Here is a 27995-nt window from a genome sequence, read left to right on the forward strand (position 1 = left end):
CCAGCATTTTTTGTGTATTGCTCCAGATTCCAGCATCTGCGGAATTTCTTGTGTCTCCAGTATAATATGAAACTGATATTGGCAGAAACAAGTTGAAAACTGACCAGGTATGGACAAAAGAATCAAATTCCAGGTAGATTCAATGTGCTAGAATGTTCTCAATTTACCTGAATAAATGCAGCTCCAATAACACTCAAAAGGCTTGACACCATAAAGACCAAAGCAGGCTGCTTGGTCAGTAACCAATCCACCTAAAAAAAATTGCACTCCATTAAACCACTATAGATAGCCTTGCAGTGTGTACTATCTTCAAGATGCACTGGAGTAAACTACCAAGGATTTCCCAAAAGTAGATCCAAATCCTGCATTCTCTACCACCAAATATGTCAACACCCAGCAGGTACAGAAGAAGACCACATTCATGTTTCTCTCCAAGTCACAGACTATCTTAATCTAGAAATACACTGTTATTCTTTTAATAATCACTTTGGCAAAATTCTGGAAACCCTACTCAGTTCTGTGTTGGTACCTTCTCCAAGACTCCAAAAGTTCAAAATGGTGAGTAGGGATAAGTAATAAATGCAAGCCATTCCAGCAATATCTCTGTACGAAAGAAAATCATGCCCTATGCCGCCACTTCTGGCTTTTCTTTTACTTGCCCTTAAAACTTCTTACTTCATTTGCTTTCTGACAGAAGGCAGTGGTGGCAGCGAGGGGTGCCTTCAGGATCTGTGACTAGATTTTCTGGTAGGGATTGAGAGCAAATGTACCCAGTCAGCAAATCTTAACTTAGTCCCAATGAAGGGTCTCAACCTGAAAAGTCAACTGTTTATTTCCCTCCATAGATGCGACCTGCTGAGTTCCTCTAGGATTTTGTGCGTGTTGCTCCAGGTTCCAGCAGCTGCAGAATCTTGTGTCTTTACATAGTCTCTTTTGCCTTGCCACCTACCTGCTCTCATTCTAGCTCTCCTCCTCCACACTACACTCACCTCGCCACCACACTCTCTGAACTACCTGTTCAGTTCCTGGATGCTCATCTGAAATTGTATAAAATTGCCACATTAATATAAAATTACACGGTACATCAAAAAATAAGCACACCTTCTATGACATTGCTCATTGCAGAAGGAATGAATGTATTTATATAGCAATTTGTATACCTGCTACACAGCCAAGTATATTTGAAGTGAGATCACTGTAATAATATACACAAATGCTGTAGCCAATTTGTACATTGTAAGATTCCAAGATAATTACCAAGATACATGATAGAACAATCTCTTTCAGTGGTGTTGATCAAAGGATAAATATTGGCCAAGCTATGCTAATTTTGTTAAAACAGTAACAGTAGAATTTTGATAATTCAATTTATGATTCTTTTAACAATATGTTAAGCTTTTCTAACTTTACAACTTGAATAGGGGCAGATGCTCACTTTCCTTAAAACATGAGAAATCACTGTTACTGAGGAAAGGCAGGCTAATATAACACCTGCAGCCCATAATAATAAAAAAATGTAAACACACACAGGACTGGCCTTGTTAAATAAATTACAAGAAATGTTAGCTTCTAAATATATTTTCAGCTTTATACTAAGTATTCTGCAAACATAGACTACACTACTTTCTCACTTTTCTCCTTTTCTAAAACCCAGAATAAATAAGAGAACAATTTGGAAATTAAGTTATCTTAGTATCAATGATGGTTGTGGAGTGGTTGAACAGAACTTGGGAGTCCAAAGAACCATCAGATGCCTTAAAAAAAAGTAGAAACCTTTGGCATATATTAAGATAGTAATCATGCTTACTTAGCAATGCTACATAAAATTAACTATAAAGGTTCTAATTTGCAAGTGACTTAAAGCCAATTTCACAATGAGAAATATTAATCATCTATCCCCATTTCCCTCAATGTTCTTGTAATTTTAGTAATCCCTCTTCTACAAGAAAACAAAATAGAAATGCTTTCACTATGCCTGTGAGAGAAGTCATTTTTATTTCCATCGAAACAAGATAGGCTTACACTTCTTTAGTATATGAACCAAGTACTGTCTTTCACCAGCTAATCTATGAAAATGTTAATATTCTCAGTCTGGTCCTTAATCAGCTGATACCAGATTGAGGACCAGAAGGCAAAATATAAGATTTGTAAATAACAAGCCATGCTTCATAAGAAGACCCTCAACCATCAAGTCCAAGTTTTGGTTTGTTGATTTGCAGTTTCTTCCTAGTTTTGTTGAAAATGTGATTTTTATAATGTTACTCAAAAGAAACCTTTTTTTTGACGAATTTAACAGTCCTTTCTCACTTTGGGGAAAAAAAACATAACATTCAAGTCTTCTTGCCTTATTCAGAACTGTCACTTGATTTTCTAGCCTTGTGTTTCTTTTTTTTCTTCTTTTTCTTTCTCTTCTTCTCTTTTCTCTTTTTCTTCTTCTTGTGCCTTTCTCTGGAACCTGAGGAAGTGGAACTCTGACTGTCTGAAGTAGGGTCTTCTAACATCTGTTTCAGCTGCTGTATCCTAGAAAGAAAATGCCCCATTACTGTAATTAAATAACTATCCTTACTGACAATGGAACTTTGTCTAATTTCCTTAATTATCAAGCATTGTGAATTAAAGCACAATGATGAGAATTATCAGCTTAGGGAACTCATTAAAACATTGCTCTCTTTCAGCCTGCTTGTCCCTTGGTACAGTCCCCATCTCAGTTCCCTTGTATCCGGAGGGACAAGCAAAGTGGCAATTAATCACTCATTATCTTTCAATCATCAGCACCAATCAAGCACCACCAAGCCTTGCTCTCATCTGCAAAGCCATTTATTACTCCTGGTGTGCTAAGATAACCCCTGGCTTTTTTCCCCTCTTGCAGTCTTGAACTACTTTCGTCTTCTTGGTCGTCAACACTACTTCATGCAATAAACTGATGGAGTACTGGCAGCATAAGAACCAGTTCATGTTTTCTACGCAATTTCCTTCTCTATCTCAAGTTGACCAACTCGAACTTCCTCTAAGTTTCCCACCCACATAAACTCTGAACAGATCTTTCTCCAGTTTCTCTCTTCACTCAACACATGCCTCCCTCCAAACCAAATCAACTTCCTTTTCCCTTGAACCAATTCCACTAAACTGCCAGCCACCTATCTTCCTTTTGTGGCTCCCACTTTATCAAATATTATTAACAGTTCTTCCTTAGTTACTACTTCCTTCAACTTGTTCAAAGATCCTCTCCTCAAAACAAAGCTATCCCTGATCTACTGCATTGCCTAGTGTGCATATTTTCTCTCACTGTATAGTATAATTTTGTATAATTTATATTGTTGTCTGTACTTGTGTGCCTGTGATGCTGCTGCAAGCTTTTCACTGCACTGTACCTCACTATGCATATGACAATAAACTTGACTTGATCTACCAGTCCTTGCGAGCTAAAGTTCCATTTCCATTTGCTTTCCTCTCCAAAGTTCTCAAAATTGCTTCTCTCCTAAATTCATGCTAATCTTTCCTTGAGGTGTGTAGAATGCAAGCTCAGCCACAGTGACAAATGGCATCCTTCCTGACTCTATTATCCTCATTTTTCACAACTTGTCTGCAAAATTTGATGTGGTTGGCCACATTGTCCTCCTCCAACTTTCCCCGACGTATCCAGTTGATTGGGAGATTGGCATTCCCAATGACACTGGAGGGAATGAATGTTTAGGGTGGATGGGATGCCAGTCAAGCAGGCTGCCTTCTCTTGGATGGTATCAAGCCTTTTGAGAGTTGCCAGAGCTGCACTCATCTAGGAAAGTAGGTGGTGTTCCATCATGCTTGTGACTTTTGCCTTTTGGGTGTCAGAAGGCAAGTCACTCTGATCTACAAATGGAACTAATCTGAAAGAAACTGTTCAATTCACATTGCCTCCACTCCAGAAGCAAGGTCATCCTAATCTCTGTAGTTGAGCAACAGAATGATGAAACACTAGCATTTGTGCATATTTGGAGGTGAACCTCCAAGTAATCATCAGCTTGGTCACTGCAGGATGACAGCATTGAACTTACACAACATTCACAAGACCAAGGTATTCTACCAACCTACCAAAGCTATACAACACCACTCTCCAACAAAAGGAGATATCTTGAAAAACTCCCATATCTTGGGAGTCAACTTTAGGTGAAGGGGAACATCTGTGATGAAATTTACCATCACCTTCAGTAGACCAACACAGCATTTGGTCAACTGGGGAAAAGGGCATTTGAAGATCAAGACCTCAAACTTAGGACAAAACTCATGGTCTACCAAGGAACAGTAATTCCTTACCTTACTGAGACTTAGGCTACCTGCAGCAGGCACCTCTGGGCATTGCAGAAATACCACCAATGCAGTCTCTGCAAAATGCTCAAAGCATTGAAATTTTAGGTCAATGTCCTCTCCCAAGCCAACATCCCCAGCACCAAGGCCCTAATTCCACACAGTCAGCTCTGTTGGGCAGGCCACATCACTAATATTAATCTCCTGATACATTCTATTGCAAGCTCTGCCACAGAAAGAGATTACTTGAACACAGGGAAAAAGATTCAATGATCTCAGAGCCTCCTAGAAGAAATACAACATGACTATTCAAAACAGGGAAGCACTAGAATGGCACTGAAAACATTAAGCCTTTGCATTGGGAGCATGTGCAAGCCCAGTGTAAATGTCAGAAGGAACATACAACCTTACAAACTATCCACCACCTGTCCAATTAGGTACTTCCTGCCTCAACTTTGGTAGAATCTGCAGGTCCTACTTTGGTCTTGTAAGTTAACTCAGAACCTATAGAACCAAAGTGGAAGCAAGTCACATCAAAGGGCCAGATGAATCTTTCAAATCCATTTTAGAATACTCAGTATTCTCTCTGAGCAATTCAAGTATGGATCAAGCACAATTTAAACTGCAACTATTTCATTACATTTGATTAAAAGAAAGGAAAATTAATTTAAAATAATAGTGTGTGCAACATTGGAAGAAAGTAATGCAATGAAACAAATTCAAGTAGCAGTGCACTCCGTATTCTGTGGCAAATCAATTTTGTGATTAAACATTGTGACACAAACAAAACAGTTTTACTTTTTGCAACCCTCAAGAGAGAAAAGTTCCATAACGTCAGCAAAAGGAAAATAACATTTAGCCTCTTGAGCCTAATCCATCATTTAGATCATGGCTGATCTGTATTTTAACTCCATCTACTCCCTTTCATCGCACAACCTTTAACCCATCAGCCTAAGAAAAACCTATAAATCACAGTTTTGAAATAGCCTTCTTTTGTGGGAGGAAGGCGAGGTGGGTGAAAAGGGATCAAGCGAAGAGGTCTAAATTTCTGCTACACTTGCTTTCTGACATTACACTAGACCTGCCTTACTGAAAATTAAACTCTTATATGGCCTTGTTTAGGACTCTGTGGAAATATTTTCTATGTACCTTAAATCTTTTAATCACTTGAAAGCACCTTGATGGACCTATCCCTTAATCTTGCATATACAGTGGAATATAAACCCAATCTGCAATCTGTTTTCTTAACTTGCTCTTCTGCCAAGTCCCTCCAAAGGTCAAATACTCTGTATGGACATGGTGTCCAAACTCAAATGCAATATTGTAGATGCAATCTAACCATAGCTCAGAATATCGGTAACATAATTTTTAGCTTTTAATATTTTAACCTCAATACAAAAGCCTTCATCCCATTAGCCTTTACATTGTATCTGCTATCTTTTACCATTTGTTGCATTTATCAACTTGCTTTTATTGATATCTGTACCTGCAGTCTTAAATGTAATTAATATCCACTCTTTCTGGTTTTATTCATTTTCCTGAGGACCGAAGTTAATGATCTCAAACTTTTCCTCATTGAACTCCACCTGCCCCAGTAGTTTCCACTTGCAGCAAGCATCACTTAATTTAAGTGTCATCAACACACTTACATAGATGATCTTTGCTACCTCAAAGCTATTCATAAAGTTAGGAAAAGCCCAATTTCCTATATGGATCCTTGGTGATATCAACACAAGTCACATCCTGCCTATACAACTGCATACCCACTCTGCCTCATACCTTCTGAAAATTTTGCATAGTCAATAGGTTGCTACCAAATGTGTACTTTCATTTTTGTATCTTACAGAAGGTCATTATGATACAAGGTCACATTCAGTCCATCATATCTGTGCCAGGTCTCTAAAGAGTAATCCAATCAGTCCCATTCCCCTGCTCCATCCCTGTGGCCCTGTAAGTGCCTGTCTAATTTCTTACATGGAAGCTTGTCAGGTGCCTTTGGAATTCCATAAGCCACCCCAAATCTAAATATTTTAAGTTGATACTCTCACAGCGACCTAATGTTTCCAATTGCAGAGTCATATTGTTCATAAAGCTGAACCTACCAGCTTCCTCAACTTACTTTGGACAAAAAAAAAATCTCATTAATAATGGAGTGGCATTGGCAGCTCTCTAAAGTGCAGTTCCAGAAAGGAAAACTTGGAAGATCACGTCAAACACAGCAACAATATCCTTAAGCAAAGAACTGCAGAAGCTGGAAATCTGAAATATAAAATACTGGAAAAACTCAGGTTTGTGGAAGAGAATCTGAGTTAACATTACTGGTCAATGATCTTTCTTCATAACTAGGAAAAGATAGAAATCAAACATTTTATAAGGTCCTGATTTTTGGGGGGGGGGGGGGGGGGGGGTGGCCAATGAGGTGTGGAGGACAAAGTGAAAGGACACAAATTTAAAACTACGGGCAAAATAGACGAGGGAGACGCAAAGAGACTTTTTATTTAAAGCAAGTACTTATCAACAAGAATTTGAATCCAAAATCAAATCATTAAGAGAGATGGACAGACACTTCAAATGAGACAAAATTTAAAGGTCTATGGGAAAAGAGTGCAGGAAAAGGCGATTGGAGTTGGTCTATTGGTATTGGTTTATTATTGTCCCTTGTACTGAGGTACAGTGAAAGCTTGACTTACAAACCGATCTTACAGGTCAATTCATTACACAGTGCAGTTACATCAAGTTAGTACAGAGTGCATTGATGTAGTACAGAGTAAAGTGTCACAGCTACAGAGAAAGTGCAGTGCACTAAGGTGCAAGGTCACAACAAGGTAGATCCTGAGGTCATGACGTCATAGTCCATCTCATTATATGAGGGAACTGTTCAATAATCTTATCACTGTGGGGTAGAAGCTGTCCTTAAGTCTGGTGGTATGTGCCCTCAGACTCCTGTATCTTCTACCCGATGGAAGAGTAGAGAAGAGAGAATGTCTCAGGTGGGTGGGGTGTTTGATTATGCTGGCTGCTACACCAAGACAATGAGAGGTAAAGACAGAGTCCAAGGAGGGGAGGCTGGTGTCCGTAATGCGCTGGGCCGTGTCCACAACTCTCTGCAGTTTCTTGCGGTCTTGGGCAGAGCAGTTGCATCTATCAGGAAGTTGCAGAGTCTTGATAACTTGTAACAATTTTATGATTCTATAAACTAGCAAGTTTTCTTGTAGGTTCTGGGACATGGTGCACCAGAACACTGCTTTGAATACACTCATTGCTTCTAAGAACTGTGCTGCTTCAGCAAATTTAAGTAAAATATTTAAATTTATTCTAATTGTTTTCTTCCTTTAATAAACTTCTTTAATGTTGGTGTTTGTATGTCCTGCTATTTTATCTTCAGTCAGATTGATAAAGAACATAAAAAAAACTGCAAATATTGGAAATGTGAAATAAAAAACAGAATTTGCTGGAAACATTCTGTGGAAAGAGAAACAAATTTCAGGTCCCTTTGTCAGAATAGGAAAAGAGAAGACAAGTAAGTTTTCAAGAAGAGAGAAGGTGGGGAAGAGATAGGTAGAACAAAGGTATTATCTTTGATAGGATGACACACAAAAAAAACATCCTGCAAAGCCATGCATCCTCTTCCATTCCTCAATTCAACTCAATATCTCTACTGCCCATTTGTCCTTACTGATATTCTCTCTTTATAACGCTGCAGCAGGTGCATTGCCAGTATTGTTACATCTCCTGTTACCAATTTCCCTGTCACTTATTGCGGCATAATCTGCATTATTGACGTCTCAGTCGTGCTCAGCATGTAGTCAGGTTACAGTGATGTGTCATACAGTTAAAGTTGAACATATTTTCACTTTCCCTATCGTCTCTTATGCTCTTACATTACGCTTGTATCTATTATATTTCTTTACTTTTAAAAAGACCCTTAGATTACCTTAACATTGCTGATGATCTGCACATCACTCCCATCACTTTTCAAAATCTTCAGCTTACTTTGACTTCTGAGTCCTCTCTCTCCAAGATACCCTCCAACTTCCATATATTAACATGCTTCCACATACAATTGCTCGTTAATATGCTGCAGGCTGTATTGGATGCTGCAATTATATACTATTGCATGCATACCTTGTTTCCTTCTCATGACGTTTGTTTTCTCTGATTACATCATACATGGGATCCTCATGTGCCTAGAAAAACCATGTTAGAAGATTGGTTATAGCAAGAACAAATTACCATACGTTATTTTTTCCCCAAATAACTGACATTAAGCATAAAATTGTCAAAAGCATAGACTTTATTATGTTAGAAAAATTAGAAATTTTACTTCTAAAAAAGACATTTACAATCAACAGCTATCCAATTACACAGTGAGGCAAACTACAGCAGCTCAACACCATCTTTTTAAAAGCAATAAATAATAGCCTTTCCAGTGATGCTCCAAGACAAAGATGAAAAAGAGTTGATTTCCTCCAATGACCCACAGTTACAGGCACATCACGCAATCTCCACACCGACAGCACCAGAGATCACAATAGAAGCAGGTCAGGAGAGCTATTAATGCACTACCTAATGCATCAAAGTGCTGCCCAAGTTTACTGGTTGTCATCGAATATCAGAGGTACACACAAATATTTAAGGACACTCAGTAACTATTAAAAATGTTAAAAATAAAAAGATTAAATGGCTTAGGAATACTAGGAAACAATTAAAACAATTATATACATCTAAATCAACTCAATTAAATCAGAAAAGGAAATAGAAAGTTGCTTAGCATTTTATCCCCAGCCAATTATTTCCATCAAAATCAATGGCTTCACTAGAGACAGTAGATGATGGAATCTGGAACAAAAAAAACTGCAGGAGGAACTCAGCAAGTCAGGCAGCAACTCTAGAGGAAAAGGAATGGTCGACATTTCAGGTTCTGACCCTGCATAAGGATTGAGAGTGTAGAGGGAGGATAGCCAGTATAAAGGGGAGAGGGGGAGGTGCAAGGCAGGGGCTGATTGTTGATTAATGGATCTATGTGGAGTGAGGGATGGATGGGCAGATGGAGTCAGCTGGGGGAGAAGGAGAGGTGAAGTTGGGCTTGTTGGACCTGCATTCAGCAGGCAGATTTCCCAACTGAAGTTCTGAGAAATCTGTGGATGTTGGTATTCTCCTACTGGACTCCAAATCTCTGTGGTGCATGATTCTCCCATCAGCAGCAATCAGTTCAGCTGAAATTGTGGATTTCAACTTTCACTTACAATCTTGCACTTTCACCCAGCTACATCAGTAAAAGCCATTAGTTCCAAGTAGATGATCCTAACTAGTTTTATAAAGCTGTAACATAACTTCCTGGCTCTTAAACTCAATATCTTGACTAATGAAGGTAAGCATGCCATATGCCTTCTTTACCATCCTATCAATCTGTGCAGCCACTTTTAGGAAGCCATGTACCTGGACCCCAAGATCCTTCTCCATTCATCAACACTGTTAAGCATCCTGCCATTACTCTCTGTGTACTCTCCCTTTATGTTGGATCTCCCACAGTACAGCACCTCACACTTGCCCAGATTAAACCACCATCTGTCACTTCTCCATCCATATCTGCAACTGATCTATATCCTGCTGTATCCTTTGGCAGTCTTCTATGCAATCCACAATGCCACCAATTTGTATTGTCTGCAAACTTACTCACCTACCCTACCACATTTTCATCCAAATCATTTATATATATGACAAACAACAGAAGTCCCAGTACAGATCCCTGCAGAACATCACTAGTCACCGACCTCCATCCAGAATAAGATCCATTCACTACTACCCTCTATCTTTAATAGGCAAGTCAATTTTGGATCCAATCAGCCAAGTCATTGTGGATTCTATGCACCCTAATTTTCTGGATGAGCCTACCATGTAAGACCTTGTTGAATGCCTTACTAAAATCCATGTATACAACATCCACAGCTCTACCTTCATCAATCACTTCATCACCTCCTTGAAAAACTCAAATCAAATTAGTTAGACATGACTTGCCACACACAAAGCCATGTTGATTGTCCCTAATTAGACCATGCTTCTCCAAATACTCATAAATCCTGTCCCCAAGAATCCTCTCCATTAGTTTCCCTACCACTGACGTGTGGCTCATTCATCTGTAATTTCCAGGATTATCCCTATTTCCCTTCTTGAACAAAGGAACAACATTAGCTACCCACCAGTCCTCGGGCAGCACACCTGCAGCTAGCGAAGATAGAAAGATCTTGGTCAAGGCCCCAGCAATCTCATCTTTTGTCTCTCTCAATAACCTGGGGTATATCCCATCAGGCCCTGGGGACTAATCCATTTTAATGTTTTTCAAGGGACCTAAACTACCTCTTTCCTAATCTCGAAATGCCCTAGCATTTTAGCATGCTCGTAAGTCAGGTAGATTTGAAGTAACTTGTTGGATTAGAGAAGATGAGAAATGTCATTTTATTTTAAAACTTAGAATGTGGTAGGTGCCCAAGACTTGCCGTCTTAAAGAGTGGCAATGGAAAGATGGTTGGATGGCACTTTAAGAGCTGTAACCTGCAGATCCATAGTCCTACTACTGAAAAGTTTTAGGCTGGGTAGCTGTTTTTGACTGGGAGACACAATATGCCAAATGGTCTACTTCCAAGTTATAAATTTTCTGATTCTGTGTCTTCAGGAAAAGTTACTTCTACTGGCTTAATTTCAAAATCAGTAATGCTAAGTGCTGAAAAAGTGGAACTTAAATTTTAAAAGTTTTTGGAAACAAAGGTGTAATGAAATTTATTCTGACTTACTACTCTGAACTGTTCCAATTTCTGATTTCCACTAATGAAGTAGGGACATTCTCTATCCCCAGTTCTGTGTCCAAAATTTTTACATCTCCAACCTGAAACAAGTCCAACATAATACAAATTACAATTAATTTTAATTTTCTTCAGCTAACCATTGAAGTTAATCAGATACGTGGGAGGCAAAATTTGAGTTTTGGCTTCAATAAGGGAGTAAGAAACCAGCTGGTAATAAAATAAATGCAGTAATTACCACGAATCTGAAGAACCATAATGATTCAAAACATAGAATTGTTTGAATTTGCTTTATGTCACCACTGACACCTGTATAGTCTACTTTCATAAAGACTTGTTAACTCTGACAGAATTTCTAGTCTATTTTCCTTGGTCCAAGTGGTGTCATCCTCAAAACCAGCAGAGCAGTTGCATTGTTTCAAAAATCGATTAGAACAGTAGGACTTGTATATTTGGCTTAGTAGCAAACTATGAACATTGCTCACTCAGAAGCCGTTTCTTCTGATTCCCCAACCGAGAGCACAAGGCCAAATGTCTATTCTGGTAGGCATCACCCAAAGAATGAGTACAAAAGCCTTTAATAAATTCTAGTTTAAGTAGATAAAGGAAACAGGTTGATATTTCTTTGTTAAATTTAATTCAGAAATCTAATTACTGTGTCTTTCATGTATATTTATTGGATAGAAAAAGACCAGATTAATTTTTATTCAGGCAGGTTAAAGTGTTAAAGAAATTAACTGATTAACATGGTTGACTTTAGAACCATACAGAAGACTTGATTAATATGTTTTCTTTTGCAAACAAACAGCTTTATTGGACTATAGGGTTTCCTTAGGCATTCATTGCATCAGGACAGACTGCTTCATCCAGGCAAAGGGGATACGTATAAATTTTTCCCAAAAAGTGTTCTTTTAAAATTTTTTTTTGCTGGTAACATGCAAGACCAACATGTTTTAATTATGTTAACTGTGATTAATTGACAACTCTAGTCAGAATGTATACTAGATTCTACCAATAATGATTACATTTCCATAACTAACATTTTTTCCGTGTTCTAACCAGTTTGTTTCACTTCAATGTAAAAGTAAATCAGTAAGTTTAACAAGATGCTGCTTACACTGCATGACTTTTACTTCTTTTCCCAATGGCATCCAAAGTCCTTTGGTTGGAGCATGTGCCAGGAAATCTCGAGCTTCTTCATTGCCTGGCAGATCTGGAATACAATCTTCTGGCTTGTCATCATCTTCCTACGTGCAGAGAAACTATTTTACAGGCTTTATAAATATTCTAGGTGGCTTCAGTACTTGCCACTAATCCAAAGAGCCAACAAGATTCAAAACTCATAACATTGATTGAGTTTACTTTACAGAATAAAAAGAGGGTTTTTTTTTTAAATATGAAAATAGATGAGAATTGCTTTTTTCCCCCCCATTATCAATGACTTCCCAGAAAAAAAATCATTCATTGAAATGCTCACAGCATAAGATACAAGATATCTTTATAGTCACATGTACATCAAAACACACAGTGAAATGCATCTTTTTTGCAGAGTATTCTGGGGGCAGCCCACAAGTGTTGCCACGCTTCCAATGTTAACATAGCTTGCCTACAACTTCCTAACCCATACGTCTTTGGAATGTGGCAGGAAACCCACACAGAGACGGGGAGAACGTACAAACTCCTTACAGACAGTGGCCAGAATTGAACCCGGGTCACTGGCATTGTAATAGTGTTATGCTAACCACTGCACTACTGTGCCTGCCCTGCACAAATTCCTCCAGTTTCAACAGTGTTCGTTAGTAATGAAAAAAAGCATATCCACATACTTTTGGTAGATTTAATTTTATTTATTCTTTCTGGGCATTACCAGCAAGGCAACCATTTATTGTCAATCCATAGTAGATTCCAAGATGATGTTGGTAAGCCACCTGCTTGATCCAGTACAATCTTTCTGGTGAAGATAATCCCACATTGCTGTTGAGGAGGGAGTTTGTGGATTCAAACTGTGAAGATGATCAAATGAGATACAGTACATTTCCAAGTCAGGATGGTGCATGATTTGGAGAGAAGCACGCAGCTGATGGTGGTCCAACGTGCCTGAAGCTCTTCGCCTTCTTAGTGCTAGAACTCACAGGTTGGGAGTTGTCAGAGTAGCTTAGACAAAAAACTGCAGTATATTTCATATGTTCTGGATGGTTTCCACCTTCTTGAATGTTGTTGGAACAGCACTCATTCAGCAAGTGCTGAGGATTCCATCACATCCCTGACTTGCATCTTATAGATGGTGAAAAGTTGTTGGAGTGTCAGGAGGTGAATCACATGCTGCACAAACCCAGCCTATGACTTATTCTAATAGCTGCACTATTTTTATGGCTGGTCCAGCTGAGCATTGATGGTGGAGAACTCAGCAACAATAGCACCACTGGATGTCAAGGGCTGGTGATCTGCTGTTTTTTTTAAAATTGGAGATGGTTATTGCCTGGCACTTAAGTGGTGCCAATGTTCTATCACATATCACCCCATGCCAGAAGGAAGTCTAGGCCTTGTTGCACGCAGGCAAGGACTACTTAACTTACTGAGGAGTTATGAACAAAGATGAATGCACAATAATCAGTGAACATACCCCCTTCTGAGTTTATGATACAAGGAATGTCAATGATGAAGCAGGTTGGGCCTAGGATGCTACTCTGCAGAACTCCTGCAGTGATGTCCTGGGACTCGAAGAACTGACTTCCAACAACCACAGTGATCTGCCTTTGTGTGATGTGCGACTCCAAATTGGTTAAAGAGGAAGGGTTAAGAAGAACTTTAAAGATGGAAAGACAGGTAAAGTGCTAATGAATGGAAGAATTCCATAGCTTGCAGCTTCAGCAACTGAAGGCATAGCCACCAATAAAGGAGTGATTAAATGTCATGAGTGGACCTGGAAAATAATGTTGGAATTCCTCTGAATGCTTCTTATATCTAACCAATATTGAGATATAAATAATGCAAGAACTTACCTTCTGAGAAGTACAATCACAGTCAAAGCAAGGTCACTAGTACCATGTATGGCTCAGTTACACAGTAGAGGAGCAAGATGGTCAGAAAAGTAAACGTGATGGTCACACAATGGATAGGAGGAACATGAAAGTGTTTACACAACTGCAAACACATTTTTTGGATAGTACACTGGTTTCTTGAGCAGAGGCCAGCATATCACAGAGTAACTGCAGGATGTTCCGAGGTAGATGGGTAAATTATTGGAGGTCATGGTCCATATTGATGCAAATTACATAGACAGAAAGAGGGACAAGAGTTGTGAGCATACTTTAGAAAATTTCAAGATGAATAAGCTCTGTGTTTGTGCATATGGACCTGCATGCAACCTGGCTTTGCCGAGGAGATATTAAGTAGATTAAGAATAAGGGGTGATCTCATTGAACCTTGCAAAGTTTCCACCTGGTCTTCCCAGTGTGTCTATTAGGGCTGAATAAAAACCTTCTACATCTGGACTCATGTGGCGCATTCAAAAATCACAATACAACCCATAAGGTCATTGACTTCAGGAAGAGGGGTAGAGCACATGCTCCTGTATGTGCTGAGGTGGAGATGGCTGAGAGATTCAAGTTTCTAAATGTAAACATCACCAATAGTTCATCCTGGTCCAACCACTAAGACACTATTGCAAAGGCGGCACACCAGCACCTCCACTTCCTCAGAAGGCTAAGGAAATTCAGCACGTCCCCATTGACCCTCACCAATTTTTGTCCATGCACCATAGGAAGCATCCTATCCAGATGCATCACAACTTGGTATGACAACTGCTCTGCCCAAGACCACAAGAAATTGCAGAGTTGTGGACATAGCTCAGTCCATCACAAAAACCAGCCTCCCCTCCATAGACTGTCTACACTTCTCACTACCTTAGAAAAGCAGACAGCAGAATCAAAGACCCATCCCACCATGGACATTCTCTCTTCTCCCCTCTTCCATTGGGCAGAAGATACAAAAGCTTGAAAACACGCATCACCAGGCTCAAGGACAGTTTCTATACCGCTGTTAAGACTCTTGAATGAAACTCTTATACGTTAAAGATGAACTCATGACCTCAAAATCTACCTCATCATGGCCTTGCACCTTATTGTCTACCAGCACTGCAGTTTCTCTGTAACTGTAACACTACATTATGCATTCTTTCTTGCTTTTCCCTTGTACTATCTCAGTGTACTTAAGTTTTGAAATTATCTGTATGGATGGCTGGCATAAATCAGTTTTTCACTGTATCTCAGTACATGTGACAATAATAAACCAATTCAAACCAATTCCAATGGTAGAACCAAGATTAACAAGTTAGAGACCATGCTTCAGTACTGATGAATCCCAATGAAGAAAATTATTCTAAGTAAGACAATAGATAGCAATCATGTAGGTGGATGGAATAGGAAAAAGGTGAAGATTCTCAATTAACTTCCTTCTGCATATTAATTGAGGACCCAATCCTTCTTTTTAAAGAAAACTGTAAGGGACACAAAGATTCATGTTGTTTTGGAGACATCAAGGGACAGAAATGTGCATTTATTTTTATTCTTCAAAATGTAGATTAAGTTTCCAATGTAGTGGTTTGCACAGTGAGGAAGAGATACAGACATGTTGGTGGATACTACAATTACACTGCCATGCTTGTGGGACTGTGCACACGAAGCTATTTTTCTGTTCTTGAAATTATCCTCAACCCTAGGCATCCCCAAGATGCAGCAATTCAATCTAAAATAAAAGGCATTGTGAGGCAATGTGAAAGAATTACACTTTTGTTGCATTTGTAATAAACAGAAAAACAAAAAATAACATTTATAATTGAAGCAGACTGACAGAAATGGCTCTTGGCCATTACAATTCACTAATCAAGACCAATCTAAGGGCATCAGGAGGCCTGGCATTTCTGGAAGCAAATAATTTTATGCAAATGTTACCTCAGAGTCCGTAATACATGGGAATTATTAGCCAAGCATTGTGGCTAGTGATGGCAATTCATGAAGAGTTACCAGTTGTTTAAAAAAAATTACCAGCTTTACAAAATTATTAGAAAATGGAAAAAACAAGTATGACATTTTAAATAAGGACTAACCTTTATCATTCCTGGTGGTGGCTTCTCGTAACTATTAAAATAAAATCAATTGTTAATGATTTCACAAACACAAAATCTTTTACAGTAGCATGAAATTTGTACTGATGAATAATGGTAGATTCAAATTGTGCAAATTTAATGTTGGCCAAAATTAAAACCTATGTAAACATGGAATATAACTGATTTCCCTGGCTTGAAGTGACTCGTAACTGAAGTGCAGTGAGATTACCTTCTCCAGGAAGACTGAACCATTCTTAGACAAAATCAGTAGCTGCTAAACTTCATTTTATGTTGAGTAATGTTAGTAATTTCAACAGCATACTCCTTCAACCAAGCGTTCAGGGACACTACAATGATCCAATGTTGTCAATATACTCCTACAGTAGCTCTATGACACATCTGCATTAAGCTGTAATAAATCTGATGATAACTGATTGCTAATGGTAGCATTTTCAAGATCCATACCCCATTTCAGGGGAGTACTCAACTCTGTATGAATGAATGAAATATTATGGCAACAAACCCTATGCTTGTTAAGCATTTAGCTTTATAACCCATCTGCTAAGGAACAAAACAGAGATCATTCAGGCTTGGGCCAATCAATAGAAAGTACTATTTGCACCACATAAATGTCAAATAACAATCAGCTGCTTCAAATGTCACCTAACCCCACAACATCAACATTTTCAAGGTGACCATTAACCAGAAAGACAAATTTTTCATTCCTCAATTGAATATCCTTCAAGGACTGGCTAATCTGTCAATCTTTCAGTCTATGTATCACATTAAAAAGGATTAATTCAAGAATGGTAAAATATGTAATGTTTCATTAAATTTGTCTATTCTTAATCTTTCAGAAGCCCCCTGCCAGAAAGTTGCATTTGATAGGCCAGATTTGGCCTTGAACCATTGAAATACACAAAGTTCAGAGAATATTCAACAGAGTAAATGCTAGAGGGCTGTTTCCTATGGCTCAGGATAAGGAGGTGGCCATTTAGAACTGAGACAAGGATAAATTTCTTTCAGTAGTTGAGATTCTTTTTGGTTTTTTTTGCCCAAAATAAGCAAAGACTATATAGCACAAAAGGTTTGACGGGTTCAATAACCTTTCCTGCTTTTATTTCTGTTGTGTATTACATAATACAAGTAATAATTACTGAAAATTCTCTCTAGCCACAAGCATTTCCTAAACAAATTAGTGCCTTCCCCCCTCAGCTGTTCCCTCTTTTCTCTCTTCCTTCTTTAATCCCCAATTTTTACTTTTTTTTTAAAATATACATTTTATTTAAAATTTAACTCCTGTTTTATATTTCTGTTTGGACTTGGCATGCCCAGGTGGGAGCACTGTGTTAATAGCAGCTCCCGTTCACTCCTACCAGTACCAAATGGTGAACTAAAACAGATGATGATTCAAGGGGAAACACCACTGACAAGCCCAGGAAATCCAGTGGCAATTGACTGTTCCTTTGCTGTCCCGTGTGAAACCCCAGGAGCTGCAAGGCATGTTAGGAAAAGGTTAGATCAGACAGATGCCCGTCTGGGTATTCACTTGACCTCGAATTTCACATGGGTACAGAGTTGAGCTGCAAACATGAGGTGAGTACTCAAGAAAGTGCAGATGCTGGAATCTGGAGCAAAAAACAAGCTGCTGGAGGAACTCAGTAGGTCATGCAGTGTGTGAAGTGGGGAGACAGCCATTAAAAAGAGGGGAAGGGGTGTAGCAAGAGCTGGCGGGCAACAGGTGGATCCAGGTAAGAAAAGTTGATTGGCAGATGGATTCAGATGGGGGGCCAGAACAGTGGAAATAGCAACAAAGGCTGGGAGCTGATAACTGGAGACTCTGAAGAGCTGCAGATGATGGAATCTGACAGGAAAGGAAGGTGGAGCATGGAACCAAATAAGGGAGTTAGAATCGGTAGATAGAGTCATAGAGTATTACAGCACAGAAACAGCCCCTTCAGTCTATCTAGTCCATGCCAACCTAATCTTCTGCCTGTTCCCATCTACCTATACCCGGACCATATCCCTCCAAACCCCTCCCATCCATGTACCTATCCAAACTTCTCTTAAATGTTACAATTGAACCTGCATCTACCACTTCGCTGACAGCTCGTTCCACACTTGCACCACCTTCTGAGTAAAGTTTCCCCTCAGATTCCCCTTATGTATTTCAACTTTCACCCTAAACCTACGTCCACTGGTTCTAGTCTCACCCAACCTGAGGGGAAAAAGCCTGCATGCGTTCACCCTATCTATACCCCTCAATTTTGTATACCTCTACAAGATCTCCCCTCATTCTCCTGTGCTCCAGGCAACAAAGTCCTAACATTCAACCTTCCCCTATAACTCAAGTCCTCAAGTCCCAGCAACATCCTTGTAAATTTTCTCTGCACTCTTTCAAGCTTATTGATATCCTTTCTGTAGGTAGGTGACCAGAACTGCATACAATACTCTAAATTCAGCCTCACCAACGTCTTGTACAACTTCAACATAACATCCCAACTCCTGTATTCAATGCCCTGATTTACAAAGGACAAAGTGCCAAAAGCTCTCTCTACAACCCTATCTACCTGTGACGCCACTTTCAAGGAACTATGGACCTGTTTTCCCAGGTCCCTCTGTTCTACCACACAGCTCAGAGCCCTACCATTCACTGTGCAAGTCCTACCCTGGTTTGTCCTCCCAAGGTGCGACACCTCACACTTGTCTGTATTAAATTCCATCAGCCATTTTTCAGCCCATTTTCTTAGCTGGCCAAGATCATGTGCAAGCATTGATAGCCTTCCTTGCTGTCCACTATGCCCCCAATTTTGGTGTCATCCACGAATTTGCTGTTCCAGTTTACCACATTATCATCTAAATCATTAATATAGATGATAAACAACAATAGCCCCAATACCGATCCCTGTGGCACACCACTAGTCACAGGCCTCCAGTCAGAGACAACTGTCTACCACCACTCTCTGGCTCCTCCCGCTAAGGCAATGTTGAACTCAATTGACAATTTCATCCTGAATGCCAAGCGATTTAACCTTTTGGACCAGCTTCCCATGCGGGACTTTGTCAAAGGCCTTGCTAAAGTCCATGTAGGTAAAGTCCACTGTCTTTCCCTCATTGACCTTCTTGGTAACCTCCTTGAAAAACTCTATAAGACTGGTTAGACATGATCTACCCTGCACAAAGCTATGTCTATCCAAATACTTATATATCCTGTCCCTCACAATGCCCTCCAATAATTTACCCACAACTGATGTCAGGCTCACAGGCCTATAATTTCCCAGCTTATTCTAAGAGCTTTTCTTGAACAATGGAACAACATTAGTTATCCTCCAGTCCTCTGGCACTTCACCCATGGCTAAGGATGTTTTATATATCTCTGCCAGGGCCCCTGCAATTTCTGCACTAGCCTACCACAAGGTCCGAGGGGACACTTTGTCAGGCCCTGGGGATTTATCCACCCTAATTCTCCTCAAGACAGCCAGCACGTCCTCTTCCGTAATCCAGATACAGTCCATGACCTCACTACTCTTTTGCCTCAGTTCTATAGTCTCTGTGTCTATCTCCAGAGTAAATATGAATGCAAGAAATTCATTTAAGATCTCCCCCATCTCTTTCAGCTCCAAGCATAGATGACCTCGCTATTCAAGAGGACCAATTTTGTCCCTTGCTACCCTTTTGCTCTTAATATAGCTATAGAAACCCTTGGGATTCTTTCACCTTGTCTGCCAGAGCAACCTTGTGTCCTCTTTTTGCCCTCCTGATTTCTCTTAAGTGTTTTCTTGCATCTCTTATACTCAAGCACCTCATTTGATCCTAACTGCCTATACCTTATATGTGCCTCCTTTTTCTTTACCAGGTCCTCAATATTCCTGGATAACCAAGGTTTCCTAAACCTGCTACCCTTGCCTTTCATTCTAAAAGGAACATAATTTCTGTACCTTCAATATTTGACTTTTGAAAGCCTCCTACTTACCAAGCATTTCTTTGCTGGAAAACAGCCTATCCCAATCTACGTCGGCCAGATCCTTCTGATACCATCAAAATTGGCCTTATTCCAATTTAAAATCTCAAACCGAGGACCAGTCCTATCCTTCTCCATAATTATCTTGAAACTATTGGGATTATGATCACTAGATCGAAAATGATCCCCTACACACACTTCTGTCACCTACCGTCTCATTCCCTAAGAGAAGATCCAGTATCGAGCTCTCTCTAGTTGGACCTCTACATGTTGATTAAGGATTAATGATGGGGGGGGGGGGGGGGAAGAAACTGGGAGATAGGGGGCTGGAGTGACTTGGAAAGAAGGACGCGTGTTGTGAGAGGACCTGGATAGATCAGAAGGGGAGAGAAATAGGCAGAGGAGCAGATTACCTGAAATTGGGAAATTCAGTGTTGAAGGTATGGTTAGCATTTTGGCCCGAACGTCAACCATTCCTTTGCCTCCAGAAATGCTGCTTGACCTATGGAGTTCCTCTCCAGCAGTTTGTTTTTGGAAACTAGGTAGGTGGCAGGAAGACAAGCTCCCTGCCCCCAACACCCACCCCTCCCCCTCCCCAATACCCATCCCTTCCCTCACAATACTCCCCCAACCCCCCACCCCCCACCCCGAATACCCACCCATCCCCTACAATACCCAACCCCCACCCCCGATACCCACTCCTACCCCAATACCCACTCTTCCCTCTTCCCCCTCCCCAATACCCATCCGCCCCCCACACCCACCCCTCCACACTACAGTTCGTGTACGACCCCTATCCTCCGCCAACACCCCCATTCATGTCCCCCCCCTTACAATGTCTCGACGTGTTTGATTTTCTTCACTTCTTGGTGCAGCCGCTTCTTCTTCTTCCTCTCCGGTTCCCTGTCCTCGGCCGAGCCCCGTTTGCGCCGGTGGTGCCGACGGTCGTTCCCGCTCACCCGACCGTCTTCCGCCATCGCAGCCGCGGAGGCCGGCAGTGACCCCGAATCCACCAGTACCACCCCCCTCGGCCGTCCACCATTAACAGCCCAAGCCAACCACCCAGCACCTTCTGTGGGTGCGCGCAGGCGCAGTAACGTCCATTGCGATGGCTCGGGCGGGGGTAATGATCCGAATAGCGTTGTGTCTGCGGGGTTTTGGTTTCGTCTTTGCCATGATTGCGGTTGAGAAGACCCAAGGCCTTGTCGGCGGCGAAGACTTCCTCTACTTCGCCTACGGGAGTAACATGCTGCAGGGGCGGCTGCAGTTGCTCAACCCTTCAGCGGTGCGGGTGTCGGTGGGCTGCTTGAAGGTGGGTGAGGGCTGGGCTGGGGGAAGCTCTGGCTGTGCACGCCGGCGTCCAAGGCTCCTCTGGCACCCGGGGGCCAAGGCTCCATCACCTTCTGATTCAGAAGGTCGCAGGATTCAACTCCCCATCCCAGGAGACTTGAGCACAAAAATCTAGACTGACTTAAAATCAAAACCAAGAAGGTGGAAGAACTCAGCAGGTCAGGCAGCATCTGTGGAGGTCGAGGGGGTTGATCAGCTGGTCGCGATGCTGGGTTTCGACCCGAAACATCGACCATCCCTTTGCCTCCACGGATGCTGTTCGACCCGCCGAGTTCCTCCAGCAGTTTGTTTTATGTATTCCAGATTACAGCATCTGCACTCTCGAGTTTCCAGTCCAGACTGATGCTCTGGTGTGTTATCGAGGGAGCGTAGCGTCTTTGGAGATGCTGTGTTTACCGTGAAAGTTAAAGCCGATGGCCCGCTCTAAGATGAAAGATTGTTGTGTCTTGGCCAATATTGATCTATAAATCAACACCTCATACACAAAAAAAAACATCCGGACCACTATCCACTTATAATACATATAGCACTGCTGTATTTCATCATGAGTCTCACAGCACAAGAAAGGGGCACTGTGTCCACCATATCCATTACCAACCATTGAATTTATCTTACCAACCATTGAATTTATCTCTGCTAATCCCATTTACCCGCATTTAATCCTATCCCTTGACAATTCAAATGTTTGTCTAGATGCTTCTTAAATACTGTGGCCTCCTCCACCTCTCAAGCAGCACATTCCAGATTCCAGCCATTCTGAGTGGGGAGAAAGATCGTCCTCGGATTCCATCCAAACCTACCTCTCATCTCTATGCCCTCTTGTTTTAGACACCCCATCGTGGCGATAAGATTCTTACTATCTACTTGATCTACCCCTGTCGTAGTTTTGTATATCTCTATCAGGTCACTCCACAGCTTCCTCTGCTCCAGGGAAAGCAAACCCAGCCTATCTCTCCTTATAACTGAAATGCTCTAATCCAGGCAACACCCTGGTGAATTGCCTTTGCTCCCTCTCCAATGGAATCACATTCTTCCTGTAAGTGTTGTGACTGGAACTGCACATGATACTCCAGGATTGGTGTAATCAGTGTTGTGTAAGAGTTCCTACTTTATGCCATGGTCGATGAAGGCAAGCATCCTTTTATACGTGATGCGAGGTCTCAACCCAAAACATCAACATCCACCTTTTACCCCCAAAGACACTGCTTGACCCACTGAGTTCTTCCAGCATTCTGTTTTTGCATCTGCAGTCTCTGTCTTCATCCCATATACCTTCTTCACCACTACATCTCCCTGTGCTGCTACTTTCCATCATACTTATGATGTATTTCAATGTCTGTAAAGGTTTTTGGAATGTATTTCTTGTTATGCAGTTGCAAAATATTTCCGAAGTTTTAAAGATGTGCTTCATTGTTTATGATGCATTCTCTCACACAAAATGTTAAACTGTAGATCTGTTTGTTCCCTTGTTGCCAGAAAAGCTCCCATGATATTGTTTGCTGGTCAGGGAAATTCTAGTTCAAGGCTTCGTAATAGAAATCAGTCATCAGCTATAGTTGTAGTGATTTAGCCACATTCAATAATCTGAGTAGAAAATTCTTTGCATGCATTTGAATCTCTCAAACAAATGGAATTGTCATTTGTCTCTATGAGCATTTGAAAGCTAAGCGCAACATTCTTAAAGTAAAATAAATGCAAATGTAAATTCTGTATATTTGATGTTTATTACTGGCATGAAGTCTTGCCATTTAAAAAAAATCTAAGCAGACCTTTAATGTGTGTTTTTCAGTTTTTATTAACATTGAAAAGTTCAATCCCTAAATAAATATCTTGTTTCTGTTGCAAAATTAGCAGAATAAAAGTTTCAGGAGCTCCAAATAGTTAAGCAAATGCCATTACAAAATAAATCATCAACGTATTCCTCAAGCAATGAACCATATTGATCCCATAAGAATGTTTACAAAAGTTAAAAATGCATTCAAGATACAAACTTTCGATTCTTGTCCTCTAATCAGCTTTTTTATTTAGGTTGAGAATTATAGCAAATTCAGCCATGTTAGCTATGTTCCCCTACTCCAACCTAATCAGTCACAACACAGCAGCAATCCGTAATCTATGTAAAACTGTTTATGTACCTGATTATAATTAGTCTGGCACAGATTTAGCCCAGAATTTGCAATGAAGCAAAACAATGCTGGTTATTATTGACCTTAAAGTTCATCAAAAAATTCTTAGAATTTTTGTGTTTGACTTCTCCTGCCATTAGGGTGCCAGTGAGATCAAGTCAGCTAGACAGCCAAAGTAACAAAGTTATCAGAAGCAGCATATCAGAAAGCATGAAGCACAACTTTTAATTAACTATTTAAACAATGTTGAATAAGATACAAATGGCCTTAAGTAGGAACATATTTTCTGAAACTGTTATTGTAAAATCCATTTTATTTGTGTGAGAGAAGTACAAATACAAAGTTACTCTATTTGGGCCAGGTAGTTTGCTTAAGGAATTGCTGGTTAAAAACTCTGATCCCCGTGAGAAAAAGATACAATTATTAAGGGATTTTTTTACTGACAGGTTCATTAGTAGATGAAATTTACATCAATTTAAGAGATTTCTTATTATGAAGGACAAAGCTGCAAGAAGAGTGCTGAGTCACTGACAACAACCTGGATGTTTTGGTATTCAACTACATCTGTGCAGAATTCCCTAAGAGGCTGTCAGTTTCACTGAGTTAGTGCTGATGGTTTTGCTGTAAATATATCTGTAAAATCTGGATGGGCGCATTTGTCCTTTGCCTCTTCAGTACTAGCAAAGACACAAATGGTAACATATAATCTGTTTAAATTATTCCAAGATATGGTAGCTATCAAGAAATTCTGCTGGCATAAATGGAAGACAAATGTTCAACTAGAGTTGGCTACCAAACCTAATTCTGACTCCAAAATTACATGTCCGATTTATTCTGGTAAAAAATGACAGAAGTGAGCCAAGTTATCTTTTGGGAGATCTAGTTGAAGGTCTTGTGCTCACAAACATTTGAGTCAATAAACCAAATGATGAAAATGAATACATAATGTGTGGAATAATAAGTCAAATCTTTTGTAGGCCAGGAAAGAGGCACTGAATCAGCAGTGACCCTAGCAAGGCTGAACATAGTTATTCATTGTAATATGTTTTGGAGCAAATTTATTATGGACAGAAGCAATGCATAGAGCTCTCAAATGTTGCTATGGGTATTGCTGGAAATTAACTAGCGCCTGCTGCTTTTCTGGCCGGGATCAACCTATTGTGGCACCTGAGATGAAAGAATCTCATGGTTAAATCTCCCCTAATATCAGTAAGATAGGCTGCAGCAGCAATGCCCCTGCTCGGCTTGGGATTTGGAATTGTTGCTGAGGGTTGATTTTGTTTGCACTTCAATTGCTAGGTGCCATCTTGAGCTATTTTTCTTGAATAGATAGTGTTTACACCTGTAACACTAAGGAATGTAGTTAATTATCTGACTGCTGTAATTTTGTGCCCTTCTGATGCTAATCAAAGAAAGCATTGGTTAGCAATGACTTGTTGTTAGTGTTTGTACGGACTGAGCAATTTCTTTTAATTTTGAGGTTCTGCTAAAGAGATCCCTCCCTTCTGCTTGAATGTGGAAAGATGTGCATCCTATCATGTAATTGGCTTCTACACCTTTTCCATGTCAACTTTAGTCCAGATCTTGAATAGATTAGTTCAAAAATATGTGAATATATGTTGATTGTATAATTGTACCAGTAATAGAGTTTGTACATTAGTTTTGATGCACAGTTCAGTGTTCTTTACTGTGTGTCAAGGAAATTACAAATTTCCAATGATATAGACAAAAACAAAGAATATGGGGAAGACAGAGGGTCTACAGATGTTTTGCTCAAAGGCAACGGAAAGAAATCTGAACTCTGTCAATGCCTCATGGCCAACTGGACAATTCGTATCCAACAGGAACTACAGAATGTCAATAGTGCCTGGTCTGGCCTGAAGTCTACTGTAATTACCACCTGTGAAGGGGCTATTAGTTTCTTCTCGACTTCATATCACAGCATGTTATCTACTGCAATCTTGGCACTATTCAGCCCAAAAAGTGAAGGCTATCCAGTAACTTAAACAGGTCAGCTGGAACAGACAAAATACTTTCCTGGAGTACTGAAAGGTCGAGAGGGTGGAGGGGAGAATGTGCTTCTGAAACAAACTCATGACCTTACCTCCCTCATCTGGGAAGAGGAGATCATGCTAGAGATATCAGAGATGTCATAATCATAACTGTTTTAAAGAAAGAAGACATCCAATTGTGGTACTTACAGACAAGTCTCCTTGCTGTGTTCCTGAGGAGGGTAATTGCAAGCATTTCCCTCATTTACCTCCCAATGGCTATAGATCCCCTAGCAGAGTTGCAGTGCTGCTTCCATCCATCGAGAGCACAACAGAGGTGATTTTAACTTAGCAATAAATGTAGGTAAATTGTGGGAGGCAGCATCAACCACAGTACTGTTTTTAAGCTTAGTAAGCTTTTGACTCATAAACCAAGAGGGACTTGGAGGATCCTTCTCAAAATTGGCTGTGCTCAGAAACTTGTCACTATCTGTCATTTGCTTCATGATGATATGCAAGCCATGATCCTCACCAGTGTCTCCATCTCAGACTCATTTCCACTGCCAACTGGGATCAAGCAAGACAGTGTTATCAGTGCAGTAAACTGCTCCAACAAACACTGGAATGGAGTTAATCTACAGAATGAGCAGGAAACTGTTCAAACTTGATTGCCTCCACTCCAGAATCAAAATTGCTTCAACCTCAGTATGCAGACGATGCTTGTGTAGACTGAGCTTCAAACCATCATTGATTCCTTCACCGAAGAGTAGGGGAGAAGAGGCCTTGCACCTAAAATCCAAAGGCAAAGTTCCTTCATCAACCTGCCCCCTCCTCATTTATTGGATAAGCAAAATCCATAACAAGATCCAACAAGTTTTAAAGTAGATAATTTCTCATTTCTTAAGAGCCAGTGAGGTCAGACATTGGACAAAATCTGTCAGTGCACCAAGATCCAAAGACCGAGGCCTCAAACCCAGGAATAAGCTCAAAGTCTGCTGAGCAGCTGTGATACTCACCCTCCTGCTTGCTGGAGACATGGGCAGTTATAGTACTGAAGACATATCATCGATGCTCCCTTCACAAAATCCTCCAAATCCATTGGCAGGATAGGTAAACAAGTGTTAGCATCTTTTCCCTGGTCAACATCCTTGACATCAAGGCTTTGATCATGCTCAGTCATCTCCAAAGGGCAGGCCATATTGTTACTAGGTCTGACAACAAGCTCCATCAATGAGTAGCCCATCCCTGAGCTCTGTCACAGCAAGTGATTCCAAGGAGTTCAGAAAATGTCTTCAAAAGCTCCTTGGAAGAAAAATCTGAGATCTTCTCCAACTCATTGGTATCCTAGATCCAAAACTGTATAGATTGGTGGAGAAGCATATTGGAAAGCATGAGCACATTAAGACTCTCTGGGAGCATACTGAGACCATGAGCAAACAACTGAACCATTAGCTCCTTAAAGATTCTCCTGCATTACTAATGACAGAATTTGTGGAACCTGGGTAGATTGCATTGGTTACTTTGGAACCCAATGAATTGTAGTGGAAGCAGATAATCCTTGAGCCTGAGGGAACACCTACATGAAATTTCACTTTTTGATTATAGTGTTTATCTCTTTTATGTTTTGCCTCTAAACCAAATAAAACCTATTTCATTTATAAGCTAATTTTCAGCATGTTCAGTGACTGCATGTTTCAATCTTGATATTCAGAAATAGATCTCATAATTTTTCAGAAGTGTATTGTGTTTTGAAAAAAGAAATTTCTTTTTCAGGGCTATAAGCTTGCATTTGGCCATAAGAATACGAGTGTAACCCGGTGGGGAGGAGGTGTTGCCACTATTATTCCAAGTCCTAATGATGAAGTATGGGGAGTTATATGGCGCTTGAAAACCAATGATCGACAGTCTTTGGATGAGTAAGTATTTTCTTCAATACTTTTTAATATTTTTAAGCAAATCACCAATTTTACAATTGTTTCTCTAAATATTTAGATTGTGAAGATGATGGCAATCAGGTATGGTTTATTATTTTTCACATATGATGTATTTTTCAGCAAATGGAAATGAACATTCTTCAATCATCAGTTAACATCCTCACTGCTGACCTTATGACAGAAAGAAGATCATTGATAAGCACTTAAAGATGGTTGAGCTCAGGATACTTCCCTGAGGAACTCCTGCTGGTAGTGAGTGAACCAACATGAGGGACAAATCAAATGGATATCATTCCCACCGATCTAGCAGACTAGTATTTTAAACTTAAGAAAGGGTAACAATGAGGGCATGAAAACAAAGCTAGTCAAAATGAGCGGGTAAGTGAGGTTAAGGGATTAGTGAGTGGAGATACAGTGGCAGATATTTAAAGGCATTTTTCAG

General features: G+C 40.2%; 2 protein-coding genes across 4 annotated transcripts in view; one reads left to right on the forward strand and one right to left on the reverse strand.

Annotated features, from left to right (window-relative positions):
- On the reverse strand, positions 1 to 21239 carry rp9 (RP9 pre-mRNA splicing factor). Of its 3 annotated transcripts, XM_052016244.1 has the most exons (8): positions 20987 to 21239; positions 16192 to 16222; positions 12202 to 12331; positions 11076 to 11167; positions 8410 to 8471; positions 2345 to 2520; positions 990 to 1037; positions 211 to 251 (listed from the first exon to the last, which is right to left on the reverse strand). In XM_052016244.1, exons 1-6 carry the CDS (start codon positions 21127 to 21129, stop codon positions 2346 to 2348), a joined length of 633 nt encoding a protein of 210 aa, XP_051872204.1. In that variant the 5' UTR covers positions 21130 to 21239; the 3' UTR covers positions 211 to 251; positions 990 to 1037; position 2345. The 3 variants fall into 3 exon arrangements, with proteins under 3 accessions (XP_051872203.1, XP_051872204.1, XP_051872202.1); XM_052016243.1 differs by having other exon boundaries at positions 1 to 1037; XM_052016242.1 differs by lacking the exons at positions 211 to 251; positions 990 to 1037 and having other exon boundaries at positions 1117 to 2520; positions 20987 to 21238.
- The window catches only part of LOC127570570 (gamma-glutamylcyclotransferase-like), a 16682-nt gene continuing 9806 nt past the window's right edge, over positions 21120 to 27995 (forward strand). Inside the window, exons 1-2 of the mRNA XM_052016241.1 lie at positions 21120 to 21464; positions 27393 to 27535. Coding sequence (XP_051872201.1) covers positions 21261 to 21464; positions 27393 to 27535 — 347 coding nt within the window. The 5' untranslated portion in view covers positions 21120 to 21260. The remainder of the gene's footprint in view (positions 21465 to 27392; positions 27536 to 27995) is intronic.

Source organism: Pristis pectinata, chromosome 5 (assembly GCF_009764475.1).
Source record: "Pristis pectinata isolate sPriPec2 chromosome 5, sPriPec2.1.pri, whole genome shotgun sequence".
NCBI classification, from domain to species: Eukaryota; Metazoa; Chordata; class Chondrichthyes; order Rhinopristiformes; family Pristidae; genus Pristis; species Pristis pectinata.

What these genes read in the sequence shown, in the direction of transcription:
- rp9 (XM_052016243.1), bottom strand. Translation starts at nt 21,129, where the DNA reads ATGGCGGAAGACGGTCGGGTGAGCGGGAACGACCGTCGGCACCACCGG. An exon ending in CACCACCAGGAATGATAAAG is followed by an intron (nt 12,332 to 16,191) that starts GTTAGTCCTTAT and finishes CTCTGCACGTAG; the next exon opens with GAAGATGATGACAAGCCAGA. An exon ending in AGAAGTAAAAGTCATGCAGT is followed by an intron (nt 11,168 to 12,201) that starts GTAAGCAGCATC and finishes GACTTGTTTCAG; the next exon opens with GTTGGAGATGTAAAAATTTT.